Below are 18,428 nucleotides of genomic sequence, written 5' to 3' on the forward strand. Positions count from 1 at the left end.
TTCCCTAACCTTGGTGGCTTATCATAAAAACATTGTTTATCTCATAGTTTCTGTGGGCAGGCATCCCAGAGTGGCTTAGCTGGGCCCTTCATTCTCTGGGTCTCTCATAAAGTCAAGGTATTGGTCAGGGTTGCAGTCATCGACAGGCTTATTTGGGAACGACCTGATTCTAAGCTTGCTCACATGGCTGCTGGCAGACCTCAGATTCTGGACATGGGCCTCTCCATAAGCCATTTGAGAATCCTCATGACGTGGTAGCTGGCTTCTGCAGAGCATGTGACTCTAGAGCAAGAAAATGAGAGGCAGAAACTTCAGCCTTTTTATAACCTCACATCAAAATCAATGCCTATTACTTTTGCATATTTTATTTACTAGATGCAAATCATTAAGACTAGCCTGCACTCAGGGGGAAAGGAATAACGCCCATATGTGAGTGTAGGAGGATCAAAAGATTTGTGACCAAATCTTTAAATTTGTGATCTTTAAAGCACAAGTAGTCAATGGCTGAGTTCAAATTTAAGCCTTGAACAACTGGCCCTAGACCTAAGCTCTGAACTGTTCTATGATATTGCTTCTCAGCTCCACAGTAGGCTTTTAGATGGGTCATGTATGGAAAGTAAACTGATTCCTACCCTTTAGAGACTCCTTAAAGATAGAACTTTGTCAAAGACCAAATAAGTGGAGGAAGAGGAGGAGTCAGGAGGTAATTACGCTAGTTGGAGGAGCAGCCTCAGGAATTCCAAGGACTTCTGGGCTTTTATGAATTCAGTCCAGATAGGTTTTCTGAAAGAGCAACTTCAGGAAAGGAACTGGTGGAGAGACATTTGCACCATCCTTTGCAATTCTTGCCAGTGAGTCAATTTACCAGCCAAGTCCCTTCCCTGAAAGGAATGGGATTGTGCCTTGAGATCCCTGTAGAAGGTTATAAGGGTGTTTTTTTCTGAGCTGTTGATGCACAAATCATACTGACACATTCAAGCTGGAACAGCTAATAGCATCATCTTGGCTCCCACACATTCACCACCCTGCACTTTCCCTGAGGCTGGGTTGCCATGGACAACCAGAGGCTGTCTCTCAGCCACTTGGAGCCCTCCTACGTCGCCCTGCTCCACAGATGGCAGCAGAGAAATGAGGTTCCAGGAAGATGTAAATGAATCCTTTACAAGTGTACTGAACCTGGCACTTTTCACTGTCATTCTTGTTCAGTTGGCATCCATGCTCAACTCTTTAAAAATGACACCAAAAAGTCATTCAGGCTGGAAGGAGACAGCTTGCTTCTGAGTGGGCTGGCCTGCTTTCAGATGATGTTGGGAGTAGAGGCTGCTGGCAGGTGGGTAGGATGACCTCTCATCTGGGCCAGGTTCCTCAATAGGCACTGCCTCTCTTCCATGTTGGTCCATACCCTAGCAAAAATCCTGGGGGGTGGCAGATCTTGAAAATGTGCCCGTATCACCCCTGGAATTTTTAGTAGTACTTATAATTCCATCCGTAAGTTTCTTTTCTATGACTTGTTAAGAGTTTGTTTTTTTGTGTTTTTTTAAGAGAGAGAGAGAGAGAGAGAGAGAGAGAGAGAATGAGAATTTTAATATTTATTTTTCAGTTTTCGGTGGACACAACATCTTTGTTTGTATGTGGTGCTGGGATTGAACCCCGGGCCGCACGCATACCAGGCGAGCGCGTTACCGCTTGAGCCACATCCCCAGCCCAAGAGTTTGTTTTTTAAGCAACTGTTTTAAACAATAATAATGATTCTGGTGTTGATCTAATAATATGATCTAAAATTTAGTAGTTACTATTTACCAAGATGTATTTTATATTATTTAAGCCTCCTGACACCCTATGAGAAATATCCTGTTATCATGATGCTGTGGGTGTTGAAAATAAGGCTTAGCAAGGTTAAACGTCTTGCCTGTGGTCACGCAGCTGATTAGTGACATGTGAGTCCAGAGGTGTCTCAAGCCAATGCCCATTTTTTCATCCTTTCCATCCTCTCCCTGGGCTTTGCTCTCATGTTGCCTGGTTCTCAAACCCCCATTGTCTCTGCACCTTGCCTGTTGATACTTACCGGGAGCAGCTGTTGCTCAGGAACCTGCTGGGACAAGTCTGCTGGCTCGACCTGGACGTCCTCCTTCGGATGAATTTTTGGTGTTAGCCCTGCGGCCCCACGCACCAGGGTAAGAGAGACTCACTTCCTGCCCTGGCCCGAGGGACCGACTGGCTGGGCCTGCCTTCTGCCCAGCTCGCTGGTCATGGAATAGAGTTTGGACATACTCTGCTCTTGCCCTGTGAAGAAACTGTGCAGAACCCAGGTTGCTCCTTTCACCTGAGTGGAGATGCCAATTACTTCTGTAGCCCTAGGCCAGGGTTAGGGTCTTGACAGCTCTGTTCTGTTCACCAACTGTCCCTTTTCCTGACTAGTCTCTCCTACCTAATGGTTCTTAGACAGAGTGGTTATCATTTCAGTGAGGAGAGACCAACATGCCTTCAATCCCAGTCATACTGGTAGAACCAGGATGATCTATGCAAAAGAACATTATATATGCATGAAAAACTTGTTATTCTGGAATTTCTTTTCTAAGAAATCAGGTTGTCTTTCCATGGTCTCACTAAAGCAAATGTCCCTTTTACCTTCCGAAGTGAGAGGGTGTTTTCTTTGAGAGATGTCGAATAACCACTCATGTTCTACAAACCAGAGCTTTCCAGGCACCAGAATGTCTGCAGCCTTTAACACAGTGGAGACCTGGGATCAGGACCCTGAGGCAACTAGCAAGACTCCCAAGGACATTGCAGACCTCAGGGGTGATTAAATGATGTTCAGTCCAGCATCATTGTTAGACCAGAACCAGTTCTTGGGCTTATTAGGATTCCTATATTACCAATTATGCTTATACAAAATGTTAAAAAATAGTAATCATTGCTAAGTGTGATGGATGGCGCCTGTAGTCCTGGGAAGGCTGAGGCAGAGGACAAAACTAGAGCCTAAGAGTTCAGGGCCAACCTAGGCAACATAGTGAGACCCTGTCACTTTTTAAAAAATAGTGATCAAAAAAAGAAGCTGATGTGATTCCATTGTCTTTGTTGAAGACCTCATAAGTCTTTAGTAAGCTGGGGTTTATCAGTGTTGGGGAAAGAAAGGGATATCCCTGTTGAACTACCTGGGCCTGGGTGAGGGCTCCCCAGAGAAAATGGTTTAAGTCTGTCCTTGCCCTAACAGCCTGTGGTCTTAAGCAGCAAGAAGTTTGTAATTTCAGAGATGTAACACATGTAGACTTTGGGAATACTCATATTTGCCTAATTGGTTGTTAAGATCAGGTATCTATGGAAACAACTTCTCTATAGTAGTCAAGATAGGAAATTTATTCTTTATACTCTGCATGATCACCACAATGGGGGATACTGTGCTCCTTGTACAAATGGCTTCTTGCAATAACTGCCATAAAAATTGGATTTCTTATACCTGCAAAGAAGCAGAATGTATACTCGCTTCTCCTTGCTGCTTTGATCCACCATCCCCCCCAGAAGTGACCATCCTACTCTACCAAAACCTTTACAGTTCCTCTTTTAAGACTATCATACAAGGTTTGAATGTTAAAAGTCATTTCTCATCAGTGTTTTTGTGAGCTCAGAGGCAAGTTTATTTTGAAAATGTGTCCTGTATTATTTTTGTCCTTGTACTCAGGTTTTATTTTAACAGGAGAAACTTTCCATTTCTGTAATATTGTTTCTGTGTTACAATGAAAGTTCTTCCACAAGTGATGGATTTTCTCCAGTATGAATGTGCCCCCTCACTTGGCAGGAGACAGTTTCTAGGACATGGTGAGGTTTCCTGAAAGCTTTACCTTTATTTTTTTTTAATTTAAAGAAAAAGCTTGATACTTTGTGCAAGGAACAAGTAATGCTTTGTTCTGATGGTTGAGTCAAAAGGTGGGAAAATCTCTTACTTTTCCTTTTTTATATCATTTGTTTTCCTCAATATTGCCAGAATTGTAATCTAGTGTTCCAACACATCTTAACCAAAGAAAGTGACATTCCAGTTTTATATTTTTTTTCATTTGATTATTTTTTTTCATTCGACTCCTTGCTATTTACTTTTTATTCATTAATTTTTTAATTTCAAAGAAACATCTGAGCCCTCAGTTTTACCTGACAATATAAGGACATTATTTGGATTATTTTGGTAATTGATGCAGACAGATTTTCTGTCCTGCTAGGGTTTACTGTCTGGGTGGGAAGACAGACAAATCACTAAATGGTCACAGCACAAGGCAGAGCACGCAGGGTAGCTGAGCACTCTGTGGAGGGACATGCAACTCAGACACAGAGTCAAAGAAGCCCTCTCTGGAGAAGAGACATGTAAACTAAGACCTGGAAGATAAGCAGGTGTTAAAGCAAAAGGATCAAAAAAAGGAAGAATATTTAAAGTAGATGGAATGTTGTATGCAAGAGCGAGGGGTGGCATCCTGCAGAGAGAAAACTAAAATCTGGGTTTATTCCCTCTCAACTCCAGAAATTAGATTTCAAAGAAAATCCTTGCAACATCTTGTCTTCAGTTTAGTTTAGGACAATGCAAGTTCTAGGTATGCTTATGAACACAGGACTAGCCTTTCTGCTCTGGAGGAGTACATTGGGCATAATCTGAAGTTTGCTAAGAGGCTGTGTTCATTAGTATACCCTGGACCTGCTTATGGCTGCCTATGTAAGCAAAGAATCACAGATGGGAAGAATCCAGCTTTTCTCTGAAAAAGGCTGCTCTTGACACAGAGCAGTGGGACCTTCTGAGTTGAGGCATGGAAGAAAGCCTGCCTGGAAGCAGTAGTAGTTTAAGCCTGACCTGTGTCCCGAGTTCCTGTGGAATGCTTTAGAAGTTAGAACTGATTTCTGAGCTTTGAAAGTTTTATGACTCACATTTGGTGGGCTAACTCTGGTGATCAGCAGTCACCATGTGAGCAGTGCATGAGCCTAATCTGGCATCTTGGGGCATAAATGGTTGATCTTGAGCAATGGTTGTCTGATCTGGTTTTGCTTCCCCTTATGGTAGATAATGTCCATCTGAGAGTTGTGCTCCTGTGTGCTCATGCAGGTTTTGATGATCTGTCCTCTCCCCCAGAGTACATTGTGGGAAAGTAAAAAGCACTATGATTATTAGTAATGGCAAAAATTGTTGATGGCATACCATTAGTATCATTATGAAATTCCTATAGGCCATGAGTTAAAAAAGTTGTTCTCCGAGTATGAAGGCTAGAACAGAGCAGCAGCATCACTTGGGAATTTGTTATAAATTTATATTATCAACCCTACTCTAGACCTGCTAAATTAGAAATTCTGAGTGAGGGACCACAGTTTGTGTTTTCACAGCCCTTCAGGTGAACCTGATGCACACTGAATTTTGGGAACCATTGGGTGAATAAGACAGGTTGCAGGAAACAATCCTGTGGCTTGTATTGGCTGCCTGTGGCCTCTACCCTTTTCTCTCTGCTCAGGAAAATGTATTGGGGTGCAATTGAATGTACTGTGTCATACAGTAACAGTGTGAATGTGCCCAGTTATTAAAATGTGTAAACTACAGTTAGCTCTGGTATTTTAATTCTTATTTAGTGGTGGCATGTGACAAGAGTCTCAATAATGGGGATGTGCCACAGTTAGGTACGCACTGCAGTTCTGTTAATGAATGCAGTCAGAGTGATGGCTTTCCTTTATTTCTTTTATTCTGATTTGTTATATATGACAGCAGAATATATTACAATTCATATTACACATATAGAGCACAATTTTTCATAATTCTGGTTGTACACAAAGTAGTCACACCATTCATGTCTTCATACATGTACTTATGGTAATGATATCCATCTCATTCTACCCTCTTTCCTACCCCCATTCCCCCTCCCTTCCCCTCCTTCCCCTTTCTCTATCTAGAGTTCATCTAATCCACCCATGCTGTCCCCCCAACCCCATTGTAAATCAGCATCTTTATATCAGAGAAAACATTTGGCATTTGGGTTTTTTTTTTTTTTAGATTGGCTAGCTTCACTTAGCATTATATTTTCCAACTCCATCCATTTACCTTCAAATGCCATGATTTTATTTTCTTTTAATGCTTAATAGTATTCCATTTGTATACATACCAAATTTTCTTTATCCATTCATCAACTGAAGGGCATCTCGGTTGGTTCCACAGTTTAGCGATGGCTTTCCTTTTTTTGACCAAGTCCTGCAGTAGGAAATGCCATCTGGAGGACACACAGGTGTCCTGGCTATTTCATGACATAGCATCCTTGCTATGGTATTTTCTGTCCTGTTTACAAAAATACACTAGTTGTAACCCACTGAATTGATTTCATAACCCACTAATGAAATGTGACCTACATTTTGACAAACAGATGCAATGACCTGTGTTTTCATGGGCTACGGACCTAGTCTTCAGAACAGGGGGGGTAGGGCCAGCCTCAGGCCTGTGTCAGGTTGCCTGCAGTTTTAGCCTCTCTTCTGCCACCCCTACATGTGTGACCTTGGGCCTTGTTCTCTGAGATTACTCCCCTCATCTGTCAACGTGGATGATAATGTCTGTCTCACAGGGTCATGGTGACAAGTGAATGACGACACACTTAACACTGCCCGATATGATAGTGACTGCTGTACCTGTGGAAATAGCCACTGTTAGTGCCATTTTTCAAAGCATCATCAGTTAAATAAGTTTTGTGATAACCATCACACATACACTATTGTACAAATATTTTTTTCTATACTGCAATGAGTGTGCCCTGCAAGCTAGACATTTAGAAATACTTTTAAATAATAATTTTTTCTTAATGCATCCAAATCTGCACTCTTCTAAAATATATTCAAGTTTGTTTCACTGTAAAATTGAACTTCCCATCCCAGTCCTCCAGGATACTGAGATGGCGGAGGATGCTTAAGCTTAATGTACCCCCACCATTGCCCCAACTAGGGTATTTTGGAAATATAGAACTTGTGGTTGTGTTTCTGTAGGAAGATGCTGGTTAGTTTTTTCTTTAATATTCATATATGTTGGTGACTTGTGGCAGCATCTTCACATACGTACTTCTGTAACTGTGAGCTCAGACAACGCTCAGCCCCTGGGCACTAAGCATGTAGAAGAACCAGGGATAGATCACCCATTAATCTGGTGTTAGGAAGATCCAGCTAATGTTCCCTTGTCTTTCTGGAGGTCATGATTGTGGTTGGTGGCCAAGCACCTAAGGCAATCCGCAGCGTGGAGTGCTATGATTTTGAGGAGGACCGGTGGGATCAGATTGCAGAGCTTCCATCCAGGAGATGCAGAGCCGGTGAGTCCCCCAGTCCAGCAGCTGCGTTTTCCTGGCTGGTTAGTACCCTGTGTTGGAAGTCACACAGTGCTCCTTAGTTCTTCAGACACCTGTGTGTTTCAGGCTCCCTTGCCTTCCCTACCTGCTCGGTTTTGGGCTGTCCCTTCTGCGGTCAGTTCTTTCGTAGCTGGGAGAGTAAGCAAATTCAGGCATTTGCTTGAATCAAGCAAAATTAGAAAAGCAAATGGGAAAAGAAATCCAGTGAGCCCCACAGTGACCCCCAGGTGTCTGTAGTCGGAGATCGTCTTCTGTGGTGAGTTATGTGTTGCCTGCCTGCTCCCACGTTATCATGCATCAACACGCTCAGCCAGCCACCTAACCTAACCTTCGTGCCTTGGTTTCCTGTGCCTCAGGTGTGGTGTTCATGGCCGGCCACGTGTATGCTGTGGGCGGATTTAATGGCTCCCTGCGGGTGCGGACCGTGGACGTGTATGACGGTGTGAAGGACCAGTGGACGTCCATTGCCAGCATGCAGGAGCGCCGGAGCACACTGGGTGCGGCTGTGCTCAATGACCTGCTGTACGCGGTGGGAGGCTTCGATGGCAGTACTGGTAGGTCCAGGACCTATTCCCTCCCCATCCCCACCTGGGTACACCCTCCATGCAGCCTCATTTTGTCCAGCCAGTTGCTGGGCTGACCTCTGTCCTTCTGCAGCACTGTCGCAGCAACACACACATCCGTGTTACTCAGCTTTCCTCTGGGATAGTTATAAGGAGAAGATTTATTTTGGCTTATGGTTTTGAAGGTCAAGTCTCTGCTCAGGTCACCCTTTGCTTTAGGCCTGTGGTGAGGCAGCACCTCATGGAAGGAGCACATGGCCAAGCAAACCTGCCTGGCTCATCACCAGGCAGCAAAAGGAACAGGAAGTGGGACCCACACTGCCATCAAGGGCACACTCCTAGAGACCCGGAGACCTCCTTCAAGGCCCCTTCTGCTGAAGGTACCCTATAGCACTGATCCAGGGACCAAGCCTTCAACAATGGGCCTTTGGGGGCAATAGAAACCAAACTACGGCACCATCCTTCCTTACCCAGCTTTTGGAGCCATAGCCAGGCCCCCACAGAATAGGAACATATTCATACAGACTATGAAAGTCTCCATGTATGATCTCTAGGGCTCTGGGAAGGAGCCTACACTCAAGTGTGCCTAGTCTGCACCTTCTACTGAACAAATAAGGGAACAAAGGCTCAGCAGTGGGAAGAAGCCTGGCTCAGGCCACACTGGCAGCCAGACTTGTCCATTGCCCTTTCTACTGCCCCACTGAGTCTCACTAGACTGGGCCACCACAGGTGGACTCCTTGCTCCTGGATTTTACCTTGCTTCAAAAATTTCAGTCTGAACCATTAGAAGACATGGACTTGGAGAGAAGATCTCATCTGTACTCATACTGCTGGGTAGATGTCTGTGTAGACACCAACTCACTAAAATAAAATGGTGTTCTTCAGCCACAAGGGAAGAAAAAGTAAAAACACAATATTTTTTACTTCTCTAAAGTTTCATTTATGTCTTCACAATTTGGTGATGTTTCTCATTCTTCATGTTGCTTCACAAATTCCATTTTCTTTAGCTTTTCTAGAGGCTATGTTTATTGAGCAGAAGGGATAGTGGTACATTGCTTCATTTAGGACCTGCTTTTTTGGTTCTAAGTAGAAAGTCCAACTATACTATGGCTTTAAAATAAAGAATTTTTGTTTTATTTTTGAGAAACAAGAAAAGGAGTTCCTGACTTGATCTAATTGCTCAAGGAAATTGGGGCCAAGTTCCTAAGATTCTCTGGGCCTTTTCCTTCTAATCACAATGTGGCTGTTCTATTTCCAGTCAATACATTTGTGTTCCAGGTAACAAGAAGCAAGAAAGAGTGATACCTATCTCAGAAAAGTAAAGGTTATTTCAAAAATCCCAATGAGATTTCTACTTAGATATCATTGACTTGGTCACCCCTAGCTGCAAGGGAATCTTCAAAGACAAGTTTTTAACTTTCTAGCTCTGGAGGCAGAGGAAGACCAGGGAAAAGGGGGTTGGAACAGGGGCTCGATGAGGCAGCCTCACGTCTCTGCTTGGAATCAAAGCGTTCCTTTCTGTGAGTTCAGTGACTTATTTACCTTGGCAGAACAGCTCAGGCACACCCCCGTCCACTCATAACCCGTCCTCTGAGTCAAGTCTTAGTGTCCCCTCAGGTGGCCACTGCAGATGTGTTTCAGGGAGTCGTCAAGGGCCACATGGAGAGGCAGAGGTGGCACCAGGCCATGCATGCAGGTCTGCAGCCCCCAGGTTTGGACTCCCCACTGTCAGCAGAGGCCTGGTGCGGCAGAATCTCACGAGTCTCTTGTCTCCCAGGCCTGGCGTCGGTGGAAGCCTACAGCTACAAGACCAACGAGTGGTTCTTTGTGGCCCCGATGAACACGCGGCGCAGCAGTGTGGGTGTGGGCGTTGTGGAGGGTAAGGAGGCAGTAATGGGCGGCCAGCCCTACCCTGGCCCCCAGACCTTGTGCTGGGTCTGGCATCATGTTCGATGCTCTAACATGGCTCCGTTTTTTCAGATCACTGCTGAGTTAGGAGCCATTGTTCCTGATTTAACAGAAGAGGGTGGTTGAGACGAGGGAGGTGAAGCTTTAGCCGAGGGCTGAGAGGTGTTTGATTGGGTTGGGGAAAACAGGAAGAGCCCAGAGGAAATGCCATCCTGTCTCTGTCCACTTGTCAACAGCTCTGCTGAGGGTAGGAATCCAGAGTCCCCACTGTGGTGGATTAATTTTCTTGGATTAATTTTTAAAAAATATTTTGTTAGTTGTTAATGGGACTTCATTTATTAAAATATGGTGCTGAGGATTGAACCCAGCGCCTCACACTTGTTAGACAAGTACTCTACCACTGAGCCACAACCCCACCCCCTACTGAACATTTTTCTCATATGTGCAAACATGGCACATTAAGCAGAGCCTCTTCTCCGGTCTGACAACTCTCTCCGCAGGGCAGTTGGAAGTGTGCGGGGTGAGGCAGGAGGCTGGCTGGGGGCCTGGCCAGACAGTGTGCAGTTGTTTGTAAATTATCCATCTCTCATTTTATTCCCAAAACTCTTCTGAAGAAGATAGGCAGAACTCAGAGTTTCTCCACTCTCTCCAGATGGAGAAACTGAGTCCCAAAGAGTTTCAGGGATGAGCTGCACACTGCGGTGGTAGGGAACTGTGCAGCCAGTCCTCAGCCTGTCTCCCAGCTCCAGCCCAATGCTCTTCCACTGTTCTGTGCTGTCTCTGCTCCTTCAGACCATTAACAAGTGCTAATGGGTAGGAGTTTTACAAATATGTGTGAATTCAACATGCCAAGGCATAAAGTATTTTTTGAACCAAAAAGGCTAGAGTTTATGGGATGTCATTAGCCGATTAGCCTGTCCTGATGCGTGGGGACAACTGGAAGATTTCTTCACTTGGACGTGTACACAGATGTGTGTTCTCTCTCTCTTCTCTCTCTCTCTCTTGCTCTCTCTCTTTCTCTCTCTCTCTCTCATGCACACAGCAAGAACACGCCCATGTACACATGCTTTGGGCAGAGTGGAATATGCAGTTAGACAATAATAGAAATATTCTTTTTCTGTACTGGTTTGCATAGTTTAAATTTTCATTTAAAGCTATTTTAACACACAAAACAAGTCATCTTAAGTGACTACAAGGATTTTTTTTCCGCCAACCAAGATAAATTGTTTCTTGCAGTCTCATCCTCTTGGTGGAACAGAAATTGATTTGTCTGCCAAATCTAAGTGCTTTGTCTAGCCACCTTCCCATTCCCCCCTTGTTCCTCAGCCAGGAATATGAAACAATAGACCAGGGCTTAAAAATAGCAAATCCCTGTTAATAGAGTCAAGGATATACCTTGAGTAGGTATTTTTTTCAGCTGATGCAGGGTTGGAATGGCTGGTGGGGGTTAGAGGAGGTGCCTTAATGGTAGTAATTTAGAATACTCCCCTTGACAAAGGCTTTTGTGAGCATGTTCTGTGTGTGGAAGAAGCACTGTCTTGGAGCCTGCCCTGTGGAGGTGGAGGACAGATTGGAACTCACTTTTCTTTCCCCTCCTGAATGTGAAGCTCCGTGGGCTGTGAGTCACCTGGGGCAGCAGTGGGACTAGGTGTGGAGGCAGGAATGCAGCTCTGTGCATTGTCTGGTTTGCTTCCCTAAATGGCATCCTCTCCTGCACGCTGTGGAGTCTGAAGGACACTTAGAAAACATGGAGGAAATTAGGATAGTTTCTCCTGGCTTCTTGGAAGAATCTCTGCTCAGGAAAAGAGAGTATTAGGATCAGAGTGTAGGCAGAAGCTCCCTAGCAGAGTGGGGGTGTATTAAGGAAAGGTCACAGTGAACCAGCCACACCATGTGGGTGGCCTGGTTTGTTGTTGTTGTTTGTTTTGTGTTTGGTTTTGTGTTTTTTTGCTTTGACTTTGGTGAGGGCTGAACGAGCAGGAGAGGTCTATTTTTTTCAGAAGTGTCAGTGGAGAGGACTCTGGGGAAGAAAACAAAACCAGGCCCAGTGACAATAGAAGAATAATTGTACATTTCTTACATACATCAGTAACCCTGGTGGTAGGGTATAGTTTTGAGCCTAAAAATTTAACTTCAAGTATTTATTTCAGGTTTTCTCATTTTTGTTGTACTCTTATATAAGCATATAATGACCCCCAAAATGTATTGATTAAATAATCCTGTCAAAAAGATTTGCACTTGGTAGTGTTTACTCAGCCTATAGCTGGTTTTCAACATCCTTGTTCTGTAACTCATGCTCCCCGCCCCCCAAGATCAGGTGAAGTAGGGTTACTTCCTCTCCCCTACAGAAAGGGCTGTCCCATCGCATTCTAAGACTAAATATTAAATCCAAAAGGTTCAAATCTCTGTTGTCAAGCAGCTAGAATACCAATTTTCTGCTCCTTTGTCCCATCTTGCTCCTAGTCCCCGGCCCCAGGAAGAAATGATGCTACTGGGTAATAGCTTTGTGGTATTTTTATTTTAAAAATAGATGATGGTGCTTCAGGGCCCTCATGCATGGCTTGGAGCTCCCAGCGTTGTCTGCACAAAAGTCCAGCCACCTCAGCCCAGAATCTACATAGTGCACTCCACACACAAGCTCTGCCTGTGAAAATATGGAAAGAACAGAAACAGTGGCTATGTGCTCGAGTCTGGGCTCTCACTGAAGAAGATTTTTCCACATTTATCCCATCTGTTATTGGAAGCCGTTAGCCAGATGGTTAGCCTGCCTGGTAATCGCCGAGAGCCCTCCAGCTCTCCATCTATCCAGTACAGGTGCTCTGTTCTAGAGAAGCATTAACCTAGTTCACCAGCAAGAATATGTTGAGCCTGGTGGTGCCAAGTCATAGGTTCAACTGGGTCTTTGGAGTTCTTATTTAGAACGAGGTTCAGAATTGCTTCTAGAGAGCTCAGGACTTAGGAGCAAGTAGAAGGCAGAAATGTGAAGACGGTTTCCCCTGCTGGGGACATAAGCCTGCATTCCTCTGGAGGAAGGGGGCCCAGCAGTCTAAAGTAAGAGTGCCCTATGGGTTAAAGGTGGGCGTCAGCCAAGCTTCAGTGCCCTGCTAGCGTCCCTGGCACCATCCTCATCCTCTTTGTCTGTTCCAGGGAAGCTTTATGCCGTTGGGGGTTATGATGGGGCCTCCCGCCAGTGTCTGAGCACCGTGGAGCAGTACAACCCAGCGACCAACGAGTGGACATATGTGGCTGACATGAGCACCCGCCGCAGTGGTGCAGGTAGGGGAGTCTCAGGGTGCAGACTGGCTGCTTGGCGCACAGCCAGGTCTGGAGCCCAGTGACATAACCTTACATTTTAGTTTACTTTTCTTCTTTTTTTCCTTCTACTGTATATAATCCCATTAGCACCTTTGCAGCTACAGTGCTTGTAAGTGCACCTTTCCCAGAGATCCTTTTGCTAGAGAGTGGAAGAAATAATGTTCTTTATCATCACCCTGTTTGTATGGAGGGTCTATATTTCCTCAAAGTGAAGGCTTACTAGGGACCAGGCCCTTTCTGTGCATCAGTATTATATTTAGTCAGCAGATACAATATTGGTTATATTACAATATTGATAATATTGATTCCACTTACCAGATTTTGGAAGTAAGTCTACTAAGGGTTGAATAATTGCCAGAGTTGGAATTCTCTCTCCAGAGTTGTCTTTTAACCCCTAGATTAATCACGAGAGGCTCATTCCTGTGAAGTAGTAGGACAAGCGCCCAGACTTTAGTGGACACAGCCCAGCCTGCCTGTCTGAAATCCCTGTCTTGAGGTTGGAAGTCTTCACATCTGGAAATAAACCTGTGTCCCTCCCTCATCCCCCCTTTGCCTCACATCTACCCCCTTCCAACATGGGAAGAGGATGACTTCCAAGTGGTTTTCCACTAGTGCTTCTGTGGTCCTTTGGGCTGTTTCAGGAGCTGTGGCAGCAGTCCCTCTTTCCCTGCTTGGTCTCTCCATGTTCCTAGAGGCCCCAGGAAAAGGACTAGGGGGTAGGCAGAGGCCATGGATGCAGTTCCTCTGGTGTGTGGCTACTGATTCCCAGCCACAACTCAAAGTAACCATCTGTTCTCCCCTCCCCCTCCTCTCTCTCCCCTCTTCCCCCACCCCCTCTGGTATGTTCCTGTTTGGAGTGCTATTTTCAGGAGCTTGCCTCTGCGGATCCTGACAGATCAGCCCTTCCTGAGTGTGGAGCAGATGCCTGGCAGTTAGGAAACTTGGGCTTCAGTGCTGGGTCTGTTCTAACTTGCTCTGTGACCTTGGATAAGACCCCCTCCATTTCTGATCTTCAGTTTCTCAGATATGAAATGAGTGGGTTGGAGCAGATGTTCCTTAAGGACCAGTTCAACAGATCCCATGATTCTTCCCTTCCATAAAACTCCTGTAGTAACTTAGGATTTTTAGAGTCCATACATTATACTTCCCAGAAGTCCTCTCCTGTTCTCCAGGCATGAGAGCAGGTGCTCAAGGCTCACGCATGTATGAACAGCTCAGAAGAGCAGGTTATGCACACTGTCCTGCTCGGCTGTTCTGAGGAAGCTCCCCAGGGGAAAGTGTGCTGAGGCAGATCTACTGAAACTAGGACTTCTCACCTGCCTCTGAAAGTTCACGCTCATCCATGTGGATGAAGTAACCTTTGTCTGTAAGCTGCTTAGAAGGTTACTGTTGAGTGGATGTTACTAAGCTCTGATATTGCCTTTTAAACCTAGCTAAAAAAGACCCAGGATTATGTCATCCCAATACCTTTGTCCCTAGGAGATACAGTGACCTTGACTTAGGGAATGAACTCTTTCCTCAGATTATTGTCGCCCTGGCTACTTCACCCCTGGCAAGTCTCACCCCCTACTTGGGAACCCACATACTTGTCTTAGGGGTGTTTTTTGGTGGCTGAGGGCCCAGAGACCAAAGGCCCTGTCTTCCAGGTGCCTGAGACCCTTGGAGGTACCCAGGCTGGGCTCTAGATACGGGAAACCTCTGCATCTGAGTTCATGGATCAGGCCGCCCACGAGTGCCTGGAAGACTGCTTCCTTCCTCAGCAGGGTGTGGGCAACACCAGAGGATATTTAGGGGAAAGAAGGCCATCTCAGGGTTCCAGGGGTAGCAGTTCTTGCCCACCTTGGAGGAAGGGAAGGTGGAGCTTAGGAACCCATTTGACTTGCTAGGCCTGCATCCATTAGCTAGCCATCGCCGGTACAATAGCTCCATCTGCTGTTAGTTTAGGGCAATTGCTAGGAACCACTAGTTTGCTAACCTAATTGCTGAAGGGAATTTTACACACTTTGTCATTCAAATGTCTGCTGAGGACTTAAACTACCTGGCACAGGGAACAAGGCAAGGATAAGACAGTTCTCTGTCCATATGAAGTTTATGTTTTACAAATTTAGTTCTTGAATTTGAAACCTGGCTGCACATCCTAATTACCCGTGGAACTTTTCTAGGCTCTTGACCAGTGTGTCTGGGAGTGAAGCCCTAGAACCTACCTTCTCAGAAATCCCCCAGCTGTTGGAGATGCAGCCTGTCCATCAAGGGGAGTAGTCCACAGGCATTTCTGACCCATTCCATCCCCCTTCCATCATAAATGGGAAAACTGAGGCCCAGAAAGGAAAGGATCACCCAATGGAGGAATTAGAGGCAGGTCTAGAACCCAGGTGTCCCAGTCACCAGGCCAGTTGCTCTTTCTAGGTGCCACCACCCTCCTTTATTGATTTTTGTCTCCTTGACTTGTATTAAAGGATTTTAAAAGGTTGCACTGAAGCTTGTAAATGATGCCTCAGGCTGGCCAGCTCAGTGCCTGGTCTAATGCCCTCTGGTATCCAGGAGAGAAGTGGGCAGAAAAACAGCTTCCGCTCAAGACTATGAGGGAGGTCTCTTTGGTAATGATCTTAGCACACTTACTGCATGGCTAGTTTCAATTTTTAACCCTTTGACTCGATTATTACAATGCTGAGTAATGCAACAGTTTTGGAAGGCAAGGCATTATAGGTAGGCAAAAAAGAAAGAAATGTGATTTTACTCCCCAGAAATAACTACTTTGAATGTCTGGGTGAATTTCAGTCTTTTTTTTATGTTTTTAAAACAGGAATGGGGTCATATTTGCCGTATATTTCAACATTTCCACGTTGGCAATCTCTTGAGGAGGCGGGAAGGGTATCATTGTATCTGTTTTACAGATGAGAACACTGAAGTCCAGGGAGGTAAAACAGCACTCCCCAAGTCACCTGCTGGTGGTGACCATCTGGGGCTGGACATCAAGCCTCATGGTGTCTGGTTCCTGTAGCCAGCCTAAGGCCCGGACACCGCTCTGCCTTTCAGGGGTTGGGGTGCTCAGCGGACAGCTGTATGCCACAGGCGGTCATGATGGGCCCTTGGTGAGGAAGAGTGTTGAAGTTTACGATCCTGGAACAAACACCTGGAAGCAGGTGGCGGACATGAACATGTGCCGACGCAATGCAGGTAATGGGACGTGGGAGTCCTGGGCCTCTTTGCTCTGCATGTAACAGCTCTCCATGAGAGGAAGAGGGGAGAGACTCTCAGCATCTCAAGCTGAGCTCGAACACTGAATAGGGAGGGAGTATCCATCTGCTGGGTAGGCTCTAGGTGAGGGGAGGGGAGAGCTCAGGACACAAAATACTTGCCACAAGTCTCTGCATTTAGATGCACAAGGGTCGTCATCCCCCCCCCCCCCACCCCATCCCCCCATGAACGGTGATTATTTTACTGCATGCAGTTGACAGAAGTAATGTCAACTGTCTCCTTCCTTACAGGGAAAGGTGGACCCTTGACTGTTCTCCAGGAGAACCACTTCCTTTATTCCCTTCTTTGTACTTCCTGTGTCTCTTGTCCTTTCTTTCCCTTCCACTGTTCCTTCCCTAGGGGGTTTAGATGTGTATCTTCTGGAGCCTGAGAGTCCTGTCAAGCTATTTCCTTTTGGAGTTTTGTCCTTTTGGTCATGCCTCTGTGCTTTGGGAAAGCATCAGCTGAGCCCACCCTCCCAGGCTGGAAAGACAAACAGGTTTCTTTCAGGCAGAATTATTACCTTCATTCTCACATTACCTGTTTGCTAAACCCATTTGTGGCTGACTTGTTGGAAGTATAAACGGAGGGGAAGTTTACTGATTTACTCAGTGCCTGAGTCTGCCGTGATTTAACTTGGCATTTGACCTTAAGCCACATGAGCAGGGAATTACAGACCCTAAGGCAGGATCTGAAGTCTGAGAAAAAGTTTAAATGTAAACAGGAGTATATGCAAATTTTCACATATAGATATTTCTGTTAATAACAAATATGGAGTCACACTATAACACTGTTTTATAACTGCTTTTAAAAGCTCCCTTCACCATCTTTCATCAACATCCTATGAGACGCTGAATTTGTTTACATTATTTTCTTGTCTTAGAGTCTAAGTAGTAGTTTGGTTATTGTAAATGGTTCTTGTAGTTAAATCAATGCACATATTTGAAATTATTTCTTATAATAAAAGGTGAAAAGTGAAATTTTGAGTCAGAGGGAGCACCTGTGCATTCAGGAAGGTGGTCCGTTTTATTCTCTCACTAATATTGAGAGTATCCTCACCAACACTGATACCAACACTACTTTTTAGGGCATCATCTTAGTTATACGTTCTTAATCTTTAGTCCCCACTTCTTGAGACCTTGCCCTGCAACTGGTTTACTCTGAGATTAGGAGTAATCTAATCCCATTAAGTAATCCCATTAAGGATAGGAGGGGAGCCTGGACCCTAGGAATGGTGTGTGAGTTTAGAACTCTGTCTTGTGAAGGGGTTACAGACACTGCCATTAGCACCACACAGGGGAAAGCTTACAAGCAGAGAATTAGTAACATGTACAAAATCACTCAACTGTTTTGTTCTCCAGCTTGTGGGGCTAGGAGGTCTTTGTGCTGGGTGCTCAGTATTCATTGAGAGAACTCACAATGCTCTATCAGAAGGCATGGAGGGAACATCTGAGGGACTGTGTGGTAGTGAGAGAAATAACTATTAGGATAGGGGATCCTCAGAGCCTAGTAGTGGCTGTTGGCAGCATGTGCTGCCTCTGAGCAAACCCAGACCTGCGGAGCTGGATCTCCATGGTCCCACCATGTGTGAGAGAATGAACCTCCAGGGCAGCCAGCATGCATCTGCTGCAATCCAGGTCTCTGGTGCCCTAATGTCTCCGGTGACTTCTGTTTGACTTCCAGGGGTCTGTGCAGTGAATGGGCTCCTGTATGTGGTTGGAGGAGACGATGGATCCTGCAATCTGGCTTCGGTGGAGTACTACAATCCTGTCACGGACAAGTGGACACTGCTACCAACCAATATGAGTACTGGCCGGAGCTATGCAGGTCTGTGTTCCAGCTCCACCCACCCTGGGCTGGGGAGGGGAGGAGGAGAGATGTGAGCTTGCTTAACTTGGGACTGAGTGCCTCCTCCTGGGGTGGCAGGTAATTGTCACATTGTTACCACTCCTTCACTCTGTGCCCAGGAAAGATGCTGATAATTAACCTGTCCCCTGTGAACCTAAATGTAGCCTTAGCATTCTTATTGTAGTGTTTCAGGGAGCTTCTTCCAAATGATTTGCAC

General features: G+C 45.4%; 1 protein-coding gene across 1 annotated transcript in view; it reads left to right on the plus strand.

The window, feature by feature from the left end:
* Positions 1-18,428, plus strand: part of Klhl3 (kelch like family member 3) — a 103,232-nt gene that overhangs the window by 80,451 nt on the left and 4,353 nt on the right. The window contains exons 10-15 of the mRNA XM_077796968.1: positions 7,187-7,304; positions 7,697-7,894; positions 9,681-9,782; positions 12,959-13,087; positions 16,163-16,303; positions 18,047-18,190. Coding sequence (XP_077653094.1) covers positions 7,187-7,304; positions 7,697-7,894; positions 9,681-9,782; positions 12,959-13,087; positions 16,163-16,303; positions 18,047-18,190 — 832 coding nt within the window. The remainder of the gene's footprint in view (positions 1-7,186; positions 7,305-7,696; positions 7,895-9,680; positions 9,783-12,958; positions 13,088-16,162; positions 16,304-18,046; positions 18,191-18,428) is intronic.

The sequence above is a fragment of the Urocitellus parryii genome, chromosome 1, assembly GCF_045843805.1.
Source record: "Urocitellus parryii isolate mUroPar1 chromosome 1, mUroPar1.hap1, whole genome shotgun sequence".
NCBI lineage: Eukaryota > Metazoa > Chordata > Mammalia > Rodentia > Sciuridae > Urocitellus > Urocitellus parryii.